Below are 18,643 nucleotides of genomic sequence, written 5' to 3' on the forward strand. Positions count from 1 at the left end.
TTTCCTTTTTTTTTTTTTTTTTTTGGTTTTTACGAGACAGGGTTTCTCTGTATTGTTTCGGAGGCTATCGGTCCAGCCTGGCCCCGAACGCACAAAGATCCGCCTGCCTCTGCCTCCCAAGTGCTGGGATTAAAGGCGTGCGCCACCACCGCCCGGCTTGTATCTGTTTCCTTTAGAAGCTAGGTGAAGCCTCTTTGATGGCAACTGGGCTAGGCAACAATCTATGAGTATAGTGTATAGAAGACTATCATTAGGAATCATTTAATTAACTTTTATTTTGTTTTTTATTGCCAGTCATGTTTGGTTCTGTCCTGGGTCCCTAGACTGTCCAGCTTCTGGGTCCAGGCCCTCTAGGCAGTGTCAGGGATGGGCTCCCTCTCATGGTACGGGTCGCTAGCTGGACCAGTCATTGGTTGGCTACTCCCATCATTTCTCCATTATTTTTACCCCAGCACATTTTGTTGGGAGGTGAAATTTTATGCCAAAGGTTATGTGGCTGGATTTGGGTCCCAGTCCCTCCAGTGGAAGTCTTGCCTGGTTATAGGAGATGGCCAGACAGGGTCCATTAATAAAAACCTTAGCTAGGGTCACCCTCATAGATTCCTGTGGGTTCCCATTGTACTAGGTTTCCAGATCATCCCAGAGATGCCTCCTGACCATGTTTGTAATAGCCAGAGACTGGAAACAATCTACATATTCATCAGACAAAGAATGGGTAAAGGAAATGTGGTACATTTGTACAATGGAGTATTATTACTCAGTTGTTAAAAACAATGACATCATGATATCTTCAGGCAAATTGATGGATCTAGAAAAGATCATCCTGTGTGAGGTAACCCAGACCCAAAAAGACAAGCATGATATGTACACACTCATAAGTGGATATTAGCCATAAAGTAAAGGCTAGCCATGCTACAGTCCACAGCCCCAGAAAAGCCAAGTAACAAAGAGGACTCAAGGCAGGAGGGGGCACATGTATCTCACTGTGAAGGGGAAATAGAATAAATATGATGGGTGAGGGGAGGGGTCTGGATGAGGGTGAGCAACAGGAGGAATTAGGTCAAGAGAGGATAGAAGGAGAGAGTACTGGGAGACTTTAATTTTTATCTGGATAGTCTGTGGATTATGGAACTTTGGGACACAGATACTTGTGTTGGTTTCTAGTTTGACCACTTGTATGAAAGATGTGAACTGAAGCAGAGGAACGACAAATCTCAATATTTAGTCACCACTAATTTATTGTCAGTATAATGCAATCAAGTTAATCAAATCCAAAGACTTAAAACAGATATGTTACAGTGAAACAAAGAACTATGTAACAATGGCAAGCTTCCTTTCCATCTGGTTATGATATCTCTACATAGGAGGACCAGTATTTCCATGCTGTGATATATCTAAAGTTTTCTTATCTGAAATTTCATACAAATGGAAGCAATGATCTTTGTTGATGAAATAAAGTTAAGGCCCACATTTGGATTCTTCGGTCGTGCACCTCTTTTCCAGTGGCTAGAGAGAAGCATCTGAAGCAAAAATTTAATTACACTTGTTCACTTACTGATTTAAAATGTACCAAAGAAGTTTCTTGTTGATTTGGGTAAATAGAAATCAATACCCTATCCTTTTTCCTCCTCTTTCTCTTGCCATCTAATGTAATGTACATTAAGAATTAGATTGTGTGTTGATGTAAGATAAAGCCTTGGCAGCTGGAATGAGAGCATATTTATACTATATTACCCTTTAACACTACAAGCTTAGCTTTAGCATCATTCCTCATTAAATAATAATCTTTTAGATAGAGTCCTTAACCAAACACCATACTCTTTAAACTATTCTTCCAAACTTAATCCCACTAAACACCCAATTCTTCAAAACTTAATTTCCCTAAATTAGGCATTCAGCAACTGAAATAGATCCTAATTAGGTATTTCAAATATCATGCATTATTTGGGAAGAACTCAGTAACAAGGAATATAGGCTAATTTTCATTTTAAAAGAATGAGAGCATGTGTGTCCAGATTGAGAAAAAGTTCTACAACAACTTATTTCTTAAATTAACTTTTAAGTTACTTTTACCTCAGTCCCTTACTTACTCTGAGAATTAGCGTCTCTGCTCCTGGACATACTCATAGAGTGGAGTGCTACTACTGACAGAATCTAAGCCTATATTTCTCATTCCAGAGTTACCGTCCCTGACTCTCTTATAGTCAGAGTCAACTTCTCTATTGTCCACATTGTACCGTGACAGTTGACCAGTAGTATTGAATCTACTGTGTCCATGTGAAGGTGTAAATTGTCCAAAATTAAAACCTGAGGAGGTTTCTACTTGCCTATGCACACTTACTGATTGATTTTTATTACAAGTTGAGGGGCTACAGCTAGATTCCCATTGGTTTCCACATCTCTGATTTGATTGACTTTGCTTATAACTAGAATATTGGTCATATCCAGAACCACATGATCCAGAGCTAAATGTGTGACATGAATCAGAACCATATTGTTGTAAACTAGGACATGGACCAGACCTGGGACAAGTTTGTCTACACATAGAAGAGGGATAGGAACCAGACCCATATTGTTCAGAGCTAAAACCCTGACTACACCCAGCACCATATTGGCTCTGGCTAGTATAATGACTCAAGGGGCATTCATATTGGCCATAGTTAGAAGACTGACTTGAACCAGACACTTGTTGACCACTGCAGAAAGACTGGTTTGAATTAGATCCACACTGACCATGATGGTATGACTGATCTGCTAGTGGACTATACTGTCCATAGTCAGGAGACTGATTTATGTGGGAATGATGTTGGCTGTAAGTAGACTGACCTGAACTAGACACTTGGTTATCACAGCTAGAATACTCTCCTGAGCCAGACACACTCTGACCAAACTGGGAAGACTCACCATAGGTAGACTGATGATTACTACTGTAAGATGGCTGATATAATCCAGACCTTTGATGGTCACAGCTAGAAGACTGCCAGGAATTAGATTCATGCTGATTACAGTTAGGTGACTGACCTGAGTTGTATTGAAAAGGCCTAGAATTTGGTGGTTGTCTGGATGACGAATAAGGTTGTCCTATACAAGATGATTGACTACTGCCAGATGCATACTGATTATAGGAAGATGATTGGTGGGGAAAGGAACCCAGTTGTTCACTACCAGAAGACTGGCATTGACCAAATCCCTGTTGACTACACCCAGATACCCCTCCTGATACAGACCCATAATGTTCTGAGCCAGAAGATTCCCTTGAGCTAGACCTAGCCCTACCCTGGCTTGAAGACTCTCTTGATTCTGATCCATTATGGCCATAGGGAGTGGCATGACCTGAGTGCCACCCTGATGACATTCCAGAGTAGGAACCCTGCTGCCCTGTTCCAGAACAATGGCTGTGTCCAGCTCCCTGTTGACTACAGCGAGAAGCTTCTTCTGATCCAGACCCATATTGTAGGGATCCAGAAGACTCCCTTGAGCTGGACCTTGTCCTTCTCTGGCTTGACGACTCTCTGGATCCTGAACTATGCTGGCCATAAGTAGTAGACTGACCTGAGCTCCATCCTGAAGGCTGTCCTAATGAAGTGCCATGGTGTACACTACCAGATGACTGACCTTGCTGTGTGGAGCTAGAAGCATGGCCCGATGAAGAACCATATTCTCCTAGGGTGGAAGATTTCCCTGATCCAGAACCACTTCTCCTCTGGCTAGAAGAATGTCCTGACCCTGAGTTTTGTGTTCCATATCTGGCAGACTGCCCAGAGCAAGAGCCAGAGCCATGCTCCCCATAGCTGGTGGAGGGACTACAGGAAGATCCATGCTTATGCCTCCCAGCTGACTGTCCAGAGATGGAACCCTGTTGCCCTCTCCCAGAAGCCTGGCCTCGCCCAGATGCCCCTCCTGATTCTGACCCATATTGTTGGGAGCCAGAAGACTCCCTTGAGCTAGACCTTGTCCTTCTCTGGCTTGAAGACTCTCTGGATCCTGATCCATGCTGGCCATAAGTAGTGGACTGACCTGAGCTGCTTCCTGATGACTGTCCTGATGAAGTACCATGTTGTACACTACCAGATGACTGCCCTTGCCATGTGGAGCTAGAAGCATGGCCCGATGAAGAACCATATTCTCCTAGAGTGGAAGATTTCCCTGATCCAGAACCACTTCTCCTCTGGCTAGAAGACTGTCGTGACCCTGAGTTTTGTGTTCCATAACTGGCAGACTGCCCAGAGCCAGAGCCAGAGCCATGCTCCCCATAGCTAGTGGAGTGACCACAGGAAGATCCATGCTGATGCCTCCCAGCTGACTGTCCAGAGATGGAACCCTGTTGCCCTCTCCCAGAAGCCTGGCCTCGCCCAGATGCCCCTCCTGATTCGGACCCGTATTGTTGGGAGCCAGAAGACTCCCTTGAGCTAGACCTTGTCCTTCTCTGGCTTGAAGACTCTCTGGATCCTGATCTATGCTGGCCATAAGTAGTGGACTGACCTAAGCTGCTTCCTGATGACTGTCCTGATGAAGTACCATGTTGTACACTACCAGATGACTGACCTTGCCGTGTGGAGCCAGAAGCGTGGCCCGATGAAGAACCATATTCTCCTCTACCAGAAGACTGTCTGGATCTAGTGCCACTACTCCTCTGGCTAGAAGACAGTCCTGACCCTGAGTTGTGTGTTCCATAGCTGGGAGATTGCCCAGAGCCAGAGCCATGCTCCCCATAGCTAGAGGACTGACCACAGCAAGATCCACTCTGATGCCTCCCCTCTGACTGTCCAGAGATCGAACCCTGTTGCCCTCTTCCAGACGACTGGCTGTGTCCAAATCCGTGTTGACTAAAGCCAGAAGCCTCTCCTGATCCAGACCCATATTGCAGGGATCCAGAAGACTCCCTTGAGCTAGACCTTGTCCTTCTCTGGCTTGAAGACTCTCTGGATCCTGATCTATGCTGGCCATAAGTAGTGGACTGACCTGAGCTGCTTCCTGATGACTGTCCTGATGAAGTACCATGTTGTACACTACCAGATGACTGCCCTTGCCGTGTGGAGCTAGAAGCATGGCCCGATGAAGAACCATATTCTCCTAGAGTGGAAGATTTCCCTGATCCAGAACCACTTCTCCTCTGGCTAGAAGACTGTCGTGACCCTGAGTTTTGTGTTCCATAACTGGCAGACTGTCCAGAGCCAGAGCCAGAGCCATGCTCCCCATAGCTAGTGGAGTGACCACAGGAAGATCCATGCTGATGCCTCCCAGCTGACTGTCCAGAGATGGAACCCTGTTGCCCTCTCCCAGAAGCCTGGCCTCGCCCAGATGCCCCTCCAGATTCGGACCCGTATTGTTGGGAGCCAGAAGACTCCCTTGAGCTAGACCTTGTCCTTCTCTGGCTTGAAGACTCTCTGGATCCTGATCTATGCTGGCCATAAGTAGTGGACTGACCTGAGCTGCTTCCTGATGACTGTCCTGATGAAGTACCATGTTGTACACTACCAGATGACTGACCTTGCCGTGTGGAGCCAGAAGCGTGGCCCGATGAAGAACCATATTCTCCTCTACCAGAAGACTGTCTGGATCTAGTGCCACTACTCCTCTGGCTAGAAGACAGTCCTGACCCTGAGTTGTGTGTTCCATAGCTGGGAGATTGCCCAGAGCCAGAGCCATGCTCCCCATAGCTAGAGGACTGACCACAGCAAGATCCACTCTGATGCCTCCCCTCTGACTGTCCAGAGATTGAACCCTGTTGCCCTCTTCCAGACGACTGGCTGTGTCCAAATCCGTGTTGACTAAAGCCAGAAGCCTCTCCTGATCCAGACCCATATTGCAGGGATCCAGAAGACTCCCTTGAGCTAGACCTTGTCCTTCTCTGGCTTGAAGACTCTCTGGATCCTGATCCATGCTGGCCATAAGTAGTGGACTGACCTGAGCTGCTTCCTGATGACTGTCCTGATGAAGTACCATGTTGTACACTACCAGATGACTGCCCTTGCTGGGTGGAGCTAGAAGCATGGCCCGATGAAGAACCATATTCTCCTAGAGTGGAAGATTTCCCTGATCCAGAACCACTTCTCCTCTGGCTAGAAGACTGTCGTGACCCTGAGTTTTGTGTTCCATAACTGGCAGACTGCCCAGAGCCAGAGCCAGAGCCATGCTCCCCATAGCTAGTGGAGTGACCACAGGAAGATCCATGCTGATGCCTCCCAGCTGACTGTCCAGAGATGGAACCCTGTTGCCCTCTCCCAGAAGCCTGGCCTCGCCCAGATGCCCCTCCAGATTCGGACCCGTATTGTTGGGAGCCAGAAGACTCCCTTGAGCTAGACCTTGTCCTTCTCTGGCTTGAAGACTCTCTGGATCCTGATCTATGCTGGCCATAAGTAGTGGACTGACCTGAGCTGCTTCCTGATGACTGTCCTGATGAAGTACCATGTTGTACACTACCAGATGACTGACCTTGCCGTGTGGAGCCAGAAGCGTGGCCCGATGAAGAACCATATTCTCCTCTACCAGAAGACTGTCTGGATCTAGTGCCACTACTCCTCTGGCTAGAAGACAGTCCTGACCCTGAGTTGTGTGCTCCATAGCTGGGAGATTCCCCAGAGCTAGAGCCATGCTCCCCATAGCTAGAGGACTGACCACAGCAAGATCCACTCTGATGCCTCCCCTCTGACTGTCCAGAGATCGAACCCTGTTGCCCTCTTCCAGAATACTGGCTGTGTCCAGATCCCTGTTGACTAAAGCCAGAAGCCTCTCCTGATCCAGACCCATATTGCAGGGATCCAGAAGACTCCCTTGAGCTAGACCTTGTCCTTCTCTGGCTTGAAGACTCTCTGGATCCTGATCTATGCTGGCCATAAGTAGTGGACTGACCTGAGCTGCTTCCTGATGACTGTCCTGATGAAGTACCATGTTGTACACTACCAGATGACTGCCCTTGCCGTGTGGAGCTAGAAGCATGGCCCGATGAAGAACCATATTCTCCTAGAGTGGAAGATTTCCCTGATCCAGAACCACTTCTCCTCTGGCTAGAAGACAGTCCTGACCCTGAGTTTTGTGTTCCATAACTGGCAGACTGCCCAGAGCCAGAGCCAGAGCCATGCTCCCCATAGCTAGTGGAGTGACCACAGGAAGATCCATGCTGATGCCTCCCAGCTGACTGTCCAGAGATGGAACCCTGTTGCCCTCTCCCAGAAGCCTGGCCTCGCCCAGATGCCCCTCCTGATTCTGACCCATATTGTTGGGAGCCAGAAGACTCCCTTGAGCTAGACCTTGTCCTTCTCTGGCTTGAAGACTCTCTGGATCCTGATCTATGCTGGCCATAAGTAGTGGACTGACCTGAGCTGCTTCCTGATGACTGTCCTGATGAAGTACCATGTTGTACACTACCAGATGACTGCCCTTGCCGGGTGGAGCTAGAAGCATGGCCCGATGAAGAACCATATTCTCCTAGAGTGGAAGATTTCCCTGATCCAGAACCACTTCTCCTCTGGCTAGAAGACTGTCGTGACCCTGAGTTTTGTGTTCCATAACTGGCAGACTGCCCAGAGCCAGAGCCAGAGCCATGCTCCCCATAGCTAGTGGAGTGACCACAGGAAGATCCATGCTGATGCCTCCCAGCTGACTGTCCAGAGATGGAACCCTGTTGCCCTCTCCCAGAAGCCTGGCCTCGCCCAGATGCCCCTCCAGATTCGGACCCGTATTGTTGGGAGCCAGAAGACTCCCTTGAGCTAGACCTTGTCCTTCTCTGGCTTGAAGACTCTCTGGATCCTGATCTATGCTGGCCATAAGTAGTGGACTGACCTGAGCTGCTTCCTGATGACTGTCCTGATGAAGTACCATGTTGTACACTACCAGATGACTGACCTTGCCGTGTGGAGCCAGAAGCGTGGCCCGATGAAGAACCATATTCTCCTCTACCAGAAGACTGTCTGGATCTAGTGCCACTACTCCTCTGGCTAGAAGACAGTCCTGACCCTGAGTTGTGTGCTCCATAGCTGGGAGATTCCCCAGAGCTAGAGCCATGCTCCCCATAGCTAGAGGACTGACCACAGCAAGATCCACTCTGATGCCTCCCCTCTGACTGTCCAGAGATCGAACCCTGTTGCCCTCTTCCAGAATACTGGCTGTGTCCAGATCCCTGTTGACTAAAGCCAGAAGCCTCTCCTGATCCAGACCCATATTGCAGGGATCCAGAAGACTCCCTTGAGCTAGACCTTGTCCTTCTCTGGCTTGAAGACTCTCTGGATCCTGATCTATGCTGGCCATAAGTAGTGGACTGACCTGAGCTGCTTCCTGATGACTGTCCTGATGAAGTACCATGTTGTACACTACCAGATGACTGCCCTTGCCGTGTGGAGCTAGAAGCATGGCCCGATGAAGAACCATATTCTCCTAGAGTGGAAGATTTCCCTGATCCAGAACCACTTCTCCTCTGGCTAGAAGACAGTCCTGACCCTGAGTTTTGTGTTCCATAACTGGCAGACTGCCCAGAGCCAGAGCCAGAGCCATGCTCCCCATAGCTAGTGGAGTGACCACAGGAAGATCCATGCTGATGCCTCCCAGCTGACTGTCCAGAGATGGAACCCTGTTGCCCTCTCCCAGAAGCCTGGCCTCGCCCAGATGCCCCTCCTGATTCTGACCCATATTGTTGGGAGCCAGAAGACTCCCTTGAGCTAGACCTTGTCCTTCTCTGGCTTGAAGACTCTCTGGATCCTGATCTATGCTGGCCATAAGTAGTGGACTGCCCTGAGCTGCTTCCTGATGACTGTCCTGATGAAGTACCATGTTGTACACTACCAGATGACTGCCCTTGCCGGGTGGAGCTAGAAGCATGGCCCGATGAAGAACCATATTCTCCTAGAGTGGAAGATTTCCCTGATCCAGAACCACTTCTCCTCTGGCTAGAAGACTGTCGTGACCCTGAGTTTTGTGTTCCATAACTGGCAGACTGCCCAGAGCCAGAGCCAGAGCCATGCTCCCCATAGCTAGTGGAGTGACCACAGGAAGATCCATGCTGATGCCTCCCAGCTGACTGTCCAGAGATGGAACCCTGTTGCCCTCTCCCAGAAGCCTGGCCTCGCCCAGATGCCCCTCCAGATTCGGACCCGTATTGTTGGGAGCCAGAAGACTCCCTTGAGCTAGACCTTGTCCTTCTCTGGCTTGAAGACTCTCTGGATCCTGATCTATGCTGGCCATAAGTAGTGGACTGACCTGAGCTGCTTCCTGATGACTGTCCTGATGAAGTACCATGTTGTACACTACCAGATGACTGACCTTGCCGTGTGGAGCCAGAAGCGTGGCCCGATGAAGAACCATATTCTCCTCTACCAGAAGACTGTCTGGATCTAGTGCCACTACTCCTCTGGCTAGAAGACAGTCCTGACCCTGAGTTGTGTGCTCCATAGCTGGGAGATTCCCCAGAGCTAGAGCCATGCTCCCCATAGCTAGAGGACTGACCACAGCAAGATCCACTCTGATGCCTCCCCTCTGACTGTCCAGAGATCGAACCCTGTTGCCCTCTTCCAGAATACTGGCTGTGTCCAGATCCCTGTTGACTAAAGCCAGAAGCCTCTCCTGATCCAGACCCATATTGCAGGGATCCAGAAGACTCCCTTGAGCTAGACCTTGTCCTTCTCTGGCTTGAAGACTCTCTGGATCCTGATCTATGCTGGCCATAAGTAGTGGACTGACCTGAGCTGCTTCCTGATGACTGTCCTGATGAAGTACCATGTTGTACACTACCAGATGACTGCCCTTGCCGTGTGGAGCTAGAAGCATGGCCCGATGAAGAACCATATTCTCCTAGAGTGGAAGATTTCCCTGATCCAGAACCACTTCTCCTCTGGCTAGAAGACAGTCCTGACCCTGAGTTTTGTGTTCCATAACTGGCAGACTGCCCAGAGCCAGAGCCAGAGCCATGCTCCCCATAGCTAGTGGAGTGACCACAGGAAGATCCATGCTGATGCCTCCCAGCTGACTGTCCAGAGATGGAACCCTGTTGCCCTCTCCCAGAAGCCTGGCCTCGCCCAGATGCCCCTCCTGATTCTGACCCATATTGTTGGGAGCCAGAAGACTCCCTTGAGCTAGACCTTGTCCTTCTCTGGCTTGAAGACTCTCTGGATCCTGATCTATGCTGGCCATAAGTAGTGGACTGACCTGAGCTGCTTCCTGATGACTGTCCTGATGAAGTACCATGTTGTACACTACCAGATGACTGACCTTGCCGTGTGGAGCCAGAAGCGTGGCCCGATGAAGAACCATATTCTCCTCTACCAGAAGACTGTCTGGATCTAGTGCCACTACTCCTCTGGCTAGAAGACAGTCCTGACCCTGAGTTGTGTGCTCCATAGCTGGGAGATTCCCCAGAGCTAGAGCCATGCTCCCCATAGCTAGAGGACTGACCACAGCAAGATCCACTCTGATGCCTCCCCTCTGACTGTCCAGAGATCGAACCCTGTTGCCCTCTTCCAGAATACTGGCTGTGTCCAGATCCCTGTTGACTAAAGCCAGAAGCCTCTCCTGATCCAGACCCATATTGCAGGGATCCAGAAGACTCCCTTGAGCTAGACCTTGTCCTTCTCTGGCTTGAAGACTCTCTGGATCCTGATCTATGCTGGCCATAAGTAGTGGACTGACCTGAGCTGCTTCCTGATGACTGTCCTGATGAAGTACCATGTTGTACACTACCAGATGACTGCCCTTGCCGTGTGGAGCTAGAAGCATGGCCCGATGAAGAACCATATTCTCCTAGAGTGGAAGATTTCCCTGATCCAGAACCACTTCTCCTCTGGCTAGAAGACAGTCCTGACCCTGAGTTTTGTGTTCCATAACTGGCAGACTGCCCAGAGCCAGAGCCAGAGCCATGCTCCCCATAGCTAGTGGAGTGACCACAGGAAGATCCATGCTGATGCCTCCCAGCTGACTGTCCAGAGATGGAACCCTGTTGCCCTCTCCCAGAAGCCTGGCCTCGCCCAGATGCCCCTCCTGATTCTGACCCATATTGTTGGGAGCCAGAAGACTCCCTTGAGCTAGACCTTGTCCTTCTCTGGCTTGAAGACTCTCTGGATCCTGATCTATGCTGGCCATAAGTAGTGGACTGACCTGAGCTGCTTCCTGATGACTGTCCTGATGAAGTACCATGTTGTACACTACCAGATGACTGACCTTGCCGTGTGGAGCCAGAAGCATGGCCCGATGAAGAACCATATTCTCCTCTACCAGAAGACTGTCTGGATCTAGTGCCACTACTCCTCTGGCTAGAAGACAGTCCTGACCCTGAGTTGTGTGTTCCATAGCTGGGAGATTGCCCAGAGCCAGAGCCATGCTCCCCATAGCTAGAGGACTGACCACAGCAAGATCCACTCTGATGCCTCCCCTCTGACTGTCCAGAGATTGAACCCTGTTGCCCTCTTCCAGACGACTGGCTGTGTCCAGATCCCTGTTGACTAAAGCCAGAAGCCTCTCCTGATCCAGACCCGTATTGTTGGGAGCCAGAAGACTCCCTTGAGCTAGACCTTGTCCTTCTCTGGCTTGAAGACTCTCTGGATCCTGATCTATGCTGGCCATAAGTAGTGGACTGACCTGAGCTGCTTCCTGATGACTGTCCTGATGAAGTACCATGTTGTACACTACCAGATGACTGCCCTTGCCGGGTGGAGCTAGAAGCATGGCCCGATGAAGAACCATATTCTCCTAGAGTGGAAGATTTCCCTGATCCAGAACCACTTCTCCTCTGGCTAGAAGACTGTCGTGACCCTGAGTTTTGTGTTCCATAACTGGCAGACTGTCCAGAGCCAGAGCCAGAGCCATGCTCCCCATAGCTAGTGGAGTGACCACAGGAAGATCCATGCTGATGCCTCCCAGCTGACTGTCCAGAGATGGAACCCTGTTGCCCTCTCCCAGAAGCCTGGCCTCGCCCAGATGCCCCTCCAGATTCGGACCCGTATTGTTGGGAGCCAGAAGACTCCCTTGAGCTAGACCTTGTCCTTCTCTGGCTTGAAGACTCTCTGGATCCTGATCTATGCTGGCCATAAGTAGTGGACTGACCTGAGCTGCTTCCTGATGACTGTCCTGATGAAGTACCATGTTGTACACTACCAGATGACTGACCTTGCCGTGTGGAGCCAGAAGCGTGGCCCGATGAAGAACCATATTCTCCTCTACCAGAAGACTGTCTGGATCTAGTGCCACTACTCCTCTGGCTAGAAGACAGTCCTGACCCTGAGTTGTGTGCTCCATAGCTGGGAGATTCCCCAGAGCCAGAGCCATGCTCCCCATAGCTAGAGGACTGACCACAGCAAGATCCACTCTGATGCCTCCCCTCTGACTGTCCAGAGATCGAACCCTGTTGCCCTCTTCCAGAATACTGGCTGTGTCCAGATCCCTGTTGACTAAAGCCAGAAGCCTCTCCTGATCCAGACCCGTATTGTTGGGATCCAGAAGACTCCCTTGAGCTAGACCTTGTCCTTTTCTGGCTTGAAGACTGTCTGGATCCTGATCTATGCTGGCCATAAGTAGTGGACTGACCTGAGCTGCTTCCTGATGACTGTCCTGATGAAGTACCATGTTGTACACTACCAGATGACTGCCCTTGCCGTGTGGAGCTAGAAGCGTGGCCCGATGAAGAACCATATTCTCCTAGAGTGGAAGATTTCCCTGATCCAGAACCACTTCTCCTCTGGCTAGACGACTGTCGTGACCCTGAGTTTTGTGTTCCATAACTGGCAGACTGCCCAGAGCCAGAGCCAGAGCCATGCTCCCCATAGCTAGTGGAGTGACCACAGGAAGATCCATGCTGATGCCTCCCAGCTGACTGTCCAGAGATGGAACCCTGTTGCCCTCTCCCAGAAGCCTGGCCTCGCCCAGATGCCCCTCCAGATTCGGACCCGTATTGTTGGGAGCCAGAAGACTCCCTTGAGCTAGACCTTGTCCTTCTCTGGCTTGAAGACTCTCTGGATCCTGATCTATGCTGGCCATAAGTAGTGGACTGACCTGTGCTGCTTCCTGATGACTGTCCTGATGAAGTACCATGTTGTACACTACCAGATGACTGACCTTGCCGTGTGGAGCTAGAAGCGTGGCCCGATGAAGAACCATATTCTCCTAGAGTGGAAGATTTCCCTGATCCAGAACCACTTCTCCTCTGGCTAGAAGACTGTCGTGACCCTGAGTTTTGTGTTCCATAACTGGCAGACTGCCCAGAGCCAGAGCCAGAGCCATGCTCCCCATAGCTAGTGGAGTGACCACAGGAAGATCCATGCTGATGCCTCCCAGCTGACTGTCCAGAGATGGAACCCTGTTGCCCTCTCCCAGAAGCCTGGCCTCGCCCAGATGCCCCTCCAGATTCGGACCCATATTGTTGGGAGCCAGAAGACTCCCTTGAGCTAGACCTTGTCCTTCTCTGGCTTGAAGACTCTCTGGATCCTGATCTATGCTGGCCATAAGTAGTGGACTGACCTGAGCTGCTTCCTGATGACTGTCCTGATGAAGTACCATGTTGTACACTACCAGATGACTGACCTTGCCGTGTGGAGCCAGAAGCATGGCCCGATGAAGAACCATATTCTCCTAGAGTGGAAGATTTCCCTGATCCAGAACCACTTCTCCTCTGGCTAGAAGACTGTCGTGACCCTGAGTTTTGTGTTCCATAACTGGCAGACTGCCCAGAGCCAGAGCCAGAGCCATGCTCCCCATAGCTAGTGGAGTGACCACAGGAAGATCCATGCTGATGCCTCCCAGCTGACTGTCCAGAGATGGAACCCTGTTGCCCTCTCCCAGAAGCCTGGCCTCGCCCAGATGCCCCTCCAGATTCGGACCCATATTGTTGGGAGCCAGAAGACTCCCTTGAGCTAGACCTTGTCCTTCTCTGGCTTGAAGACTCTCTGTATCCTGATCTATGCTGGCCATAAGTAGTGGACTGACCTGAGCTGCTTCCTGATGACTGTCCTGATGAAGTACCATGTTGTACACTACCAGATGACTGACCTTGCCGTGTGGAGCCAGAAGCGTGGCCCGATGAATAACCATATTCTCCCCTAGTGCCACTACTCCTCTGGCTAGAAGACTGTCCTGACCCTGAGTTTTGTGTTTCATAGCTGGTAGACTGTCCACAGCCAGAGCCAGAGCCTAAGCCAGAGCCATGCTCCCTATGGCTAGTGGCCTGACCACAAGAAGATCCATGCTCATTCCTCCCTGCTGACTGTCCCGAGATGCAACCCTGTTGCCCTCTTCCAGACGACTGCCCTTGCCCTGATGCCTCTCTTGATCCAGACTCATACTGTTGGGAGCCAGAAAACTCCCTTGAGCTAGACCCAGTCCTGCTGTGTCTTGATGACTCTCTTGATGCTGATTCAGGCTTACCATAGGACTGACCTGAGCCCAAGCCCGCTGACTGTGCTGATGAAGTGCCATGTTGTACACTGCCAGATGACTGACCTTTCCCAGATTGTTGTGTACTGGAGCCATAAGAATGACTTCTTGCAGAATTGTTTTCACTGGTTCCAAAAGAGTTTCTTGACTCAGAGCCATTTCTCTTCTGTGTAGAAGACTGGCATGATCCTGTATTGTGGTTTCCATAATTGGTAGACTGACCAGATGCTGAGCCATGCTGTCCAGTGCTGGTAGACTGTCCTGATCCGCAGCCTGATAATTCTTCTGATGAAAACTCATATTTTCCATTACCAGAACTCTGATGTTGTCCAGATCCTTGTCTCCTGGAACAAGGAGATTCTCTTGATTTATGTGTAGTTTGTTGGTTGCCCCTGTCTTTACTTGAGCTAGATCTTCTGCTGTGGCTTTTTGATCCTGATCTGTAATCTTCTTTTGTGTATTTTTCAGTGTTTTTCATGTGAGTTGAATTTGATCTTTTCTCTTGTTCAGAAATTTGTGGATTCCCTTCCTTCAATTTTCCAGAACTTGACTTAGAGTTGTGTTTATTGCTTATTCTTGAGCCCCTGGAATAAGTATTAGTCTCTCCTGCACTCGAACTTGAAAAACTTGAAGAGGCATCTTGTTCTTTGTCATCTTTTTCTCCTTCACTCTGTTCCTTTTGGTCCTGGTGACTGTGATTTTTCTGCTTTGACCCTGAAGCTTGGCAGTAATCTTTGCCAATAATTTTATTACAAGCCTGTGTGAGCTTGACTATCATCAGAAGATACTCAGTGAAATCCACTTTGTTGTTATGATCTCTGTCCAGACTTTGCATGATGATATCTACAGTGTCTGGATCATCTGGATTCTGTAAAGGAATAATGTACAAATGAAGGCTTTTTAACTATAAACTGTAAAACTAGCTGAGTATTTGGGAGAATGCTGTAGAAATGTGAATATTTTGTAAGTTACATTGAAAATAACCACATAGTTCTTTGGACTAGAATGAGGGGAGAGAGACAGAGAGAGACAGAGACAGAGAGAGAGAGAGACAGAGACAGAGACAGAGAGAGACAGAGAGACAGACAGAGACAGAGACAGACAGACAGAGACAGAGAGATAGAGAGCAAGAACCAGCCAGCAACAAGACAAGCAATAAATTGGCAAGAAGAATTAACCAGGAGGGCATGCAATCCAAAGGTTCAAGCAATCACATGACACAATCATTTTTCATAAATATAATAGCTGAGACCTGTGCTTTGGAGGTCAGAAAGTATGATCCTGAGTTTAAAAACAGTGTAGGTTGTGTGGCAAGTTGCTGAGCTCCTTTGAATTAAAAGTAAGGTCTTGCCAAAAAACAAAACAAAAACAAAACAAACAACAACAACAACAAAAAGAAAAGGGTAATGGTTAATCAAGTATGATTAGCTTATGCATAAATAATAATTGTAGATATCTGCATCAATTATATAATTTTTGTTCAGTTAGTTTATTTGCTTGTTACAGACTTTAAAACATATTTCTTTTGCGTGGGTATGTGTAGCTACTCTCTGCCTAGCACTGTGTTATGGAGGATCTAAAGCAGTGAACCATTTCAGTGGTTATACTGTGCATTATGGTACATGCCCGTAATCCCTTCATTCTGGAGGTGGAGACACTAACATCAGGAGTTCAAGGTCATTTTCAGCTACACAGCAAGTTTAAGGTCTGACTATATTACATGAAACACTGTTTTAATAAAAAATGAGTTAATAAATAAAATTTAAAAAGTAAAGGCTAGTGGTTCAATATAAAAATTTATAACTTATTATTACTAATATGAGTGATTCAAAGTGGAACCAATTGTGATTCAAGAAAGATTAATGAGAGAATATGCTATTCAGTGAAGGGTGGGTTAGAATTAACCAAGTAAAGAAGGAGGCGGGAGGAAAGACTAGGGAGAAGACACAGATCGAGGTGATGCTATGAACAAAGGGTAAAAGAAAGAGGTCTGGTTTATTTGAAGAACTGACAGAAATTCAAGAGTGCTGATTTAGTACAAGGAGTAAAGACATCTAGCTACAGAGATAGAGACTAGATCATATATTTAAAATCATGTTGATGAATTTTGACCCTTATATTAAGAACAGATGAGACTAATTGGGGGAATTTGTATGGTGAGATCAAAAAAGAAGGTAGCCTGAACCAGAGGACTAGCAGTGTTGTTGGAGATAAGAGGAATGTTTTAGAAGTCTCTTTCTGAACTGGATGGAGAAGGTGGTAGTGTCTTCTGATATGGAGGAAATCAATACTAATCCTGGGATCCTATACTGATCTAAAAGAGAAGGAAGGAGTTTAGGGTGTAAGGCTATACTTACATGTGATGTAAGAGATCCCTAGTAATCCAGATGACACTCAGTAAGCATTTGAATTTAAGGATAGGTTTAAGCTCCCACAGGTTTATTTCCAGAGATGATAATTTTAATGTGTTTCTTTCCCTTTTTGGTGATTTATAGGTTAATACAAATGTTCTCAACTTAAGAGGTCTTAGGAATAGGCAGTGGTTTGGACTCTGCACTAAAGAAAACCAAATGTAAGAATATGAGTTCAATATATTCTGCAGATTTTCTGAGGGTCATAAGAATTACTCCCACAGACAGGAAAAATTTAAATATATGAATTTTCCTGTTGTTTGGTAGGATCACTTTAACTTAATCATGTTATGGAAACATTATCAGTCAATGGCTTATAGCATTTTAAGTCTGCCAAACTCAGTTCTCTATTACCAAATATGAGAGTCTTCTCTGGTGTTTGACATATAAACAAAAGGTAGGGTAAAACAGAAAACTGCTTCAGAATTCAGTTCTGGTACAGAGTTCTTACCTTCAGAATTTGGTGAAACTCATTTTCTAGAAGTTCTTTCATTTCTTTTTTGTTCAGCATGTCACAGTTCTCATCTTCAGTGGCATATTGGTAGAAAACTTCAATAACAGTGACAATACCTTGCAGGAGTTTAGGCATCTTGTTGCAAATTCAAGTTAACCTAGATGGGGGAGTAAGACATTCATCTTTTAACTTAATTCTTAAATACCTAACTACTTCCAGTCATTTGTGATAATTATCAGTCATGATTAATTTTCTTTCTGTACGTAAATCCAAAGTTGAATAACTTGCTCCAGCTATGTAGCAAGAAAGTGATGAAATTAGAGCAGGATCCCTATGTCTTACTTTGATACCTGAAGGAATGTGGAGGAGCCTTTTTAATGGGGCTCCTGATTTGTTCTGGAGATATAGAAAACCTGAATATGCTAATCCATCCATTCCTTAGTTGCTTCCTAGGTCTCAACCACTACACTATAAGGGACAGGCATATCATTTATATACTGTGCCTAAATCTACAAAGAGCCCCAGTAGCTAATTTGGATTCTCAACATTCCAGGATAAAGAAAGTAGAAAAAAAACGAGCAAAGCAAACCACAGAGAATGATAGGAGCTGAGGTAGCTCCTATCAGACAGCTTCTGTTTTCATTCTTCATGTAGGGCTGTTTTGGGTGTTTTCTGCTTATACCACAGAAAGAAAACAGAGACAAGCTGCCAAGGCCTTACTAGGTTCCTAAACTGTCCAGGAAAGACCTCAAATAGGTAATATAAACAGTGTAGTTTTATATCACAATGTACTAAAAAGTAAACTTTCGAGTATAATGTGGACTTTAGTATTTAGTAGACCTAAATATTGTGAGTAGAACTGAAGCTGCTCACTTACCAGAGTCACCAGAGGAACAGCAGGATGGAGACTGATGTTGCTTGCAGGGTGCTGCTCGTTGAAAACACTGGCCTTTTTATAGGGACAATGATGGTCCATCTTAGGGAGGAGTTGCTTTCTTTGACATGTCCTAGTTCACTCCTAAACAAGTTCAGCTCCTTCTCCATCTCCACCTCCCAGATGTTTACCTTCTTACTTCCTTACATGTTAACTTGAGATTGCAATAGCAGTTCCCAAATCTGGGCTAGTATCAGCCCCACCTGTTAAACTCTCAGGACACTTTGCAGAAAGGCTTTTTTTTTAAAAAAATTAAAAGTGTGTGTGTGTGTGTGTGTGTGTGTATGTGTGTGTGTGTGTGTGTGTGTGTGTGTGTGTATGTGTGTGCACCCAACTATGGAATGCTGCATTGACAGCCAGCTGTATACTTTAGTAGAAGTTGAATGGAATGACATGAGAACTCAAATGTCAAAAAAAAATCAAGAAATTTGATGTTCAGAAGAAGCATGAAATATCACTTAGTCTGATGCATCCATTTTAAACTAGTTTTATATA

The 18,643-nt window shown here is 47.3% G+C and overlaps 1 protein-coding gene across 1 annotated transcript; it reads right to left on the bottom strand.

Annotated features, from left to right (window-relative positions):
• Positions 1–1,220: 1,220 nt before the first annotated feature.
• Positions 1,221–18,133, bottom strand: Hrnr (hornerin). Its single transcript, XM_040752295.1, has 3 exons — positions 18,092–18,133; positions 17,212–17,371; positions 1,221–15,217 (listed from the first exon to the last, which is right to left on the bottom strand). Exons 2-3 carry the CDS (start codon positions 17,347–17,349, stop codon positions 2,099–2,101), a joined length of 13,257 nt encoding a protein of 4,418 aa, XP_040608229.1. The 5' UTR covers positions 17,350–17,371; positions 18,092–18,133; the 3' UTR covers positions 1,221–2,098.
• Positions 18,134–18,643: the final 510 nt, after the last annotated feature.

The sequence above is a fragment of the Mesocricetus auratus genome, unplaced genomic scaffold (genome assembly GCF_017639785.1).
Source record: "Mesocricetus auratus isolate SY011 unplaced genomic scaffold, BCM_Maur_2.0 Super-Scaffold_100009, whole genome shotgun sequence".
NCBI classification, from domain to species: domain Eukaryota; kingdom Metazoa; phylum Chordata; class Mammalia; order Rodentia; family Cricetidae; genus Mesocricetus; species Mesocricetus auratus.

Excerpts from the sequence above, each read along its gene's own strand:
- Hrnr (XM_040752295.1), bottom strand. The coding sequence starts at position 17,349 with ATGCCTAAACTCCTGCAAGGTATTGTCACTGTTATTGAAGTTTTCTAC. Across the intron at positions 15,218-17,211 it reads AGTTTCACCAAATTCTGAAG|AATCCAGATGATCCAGACAC; the intron begins GTAAGAACTCTG and ends ATTCCTTTACAG.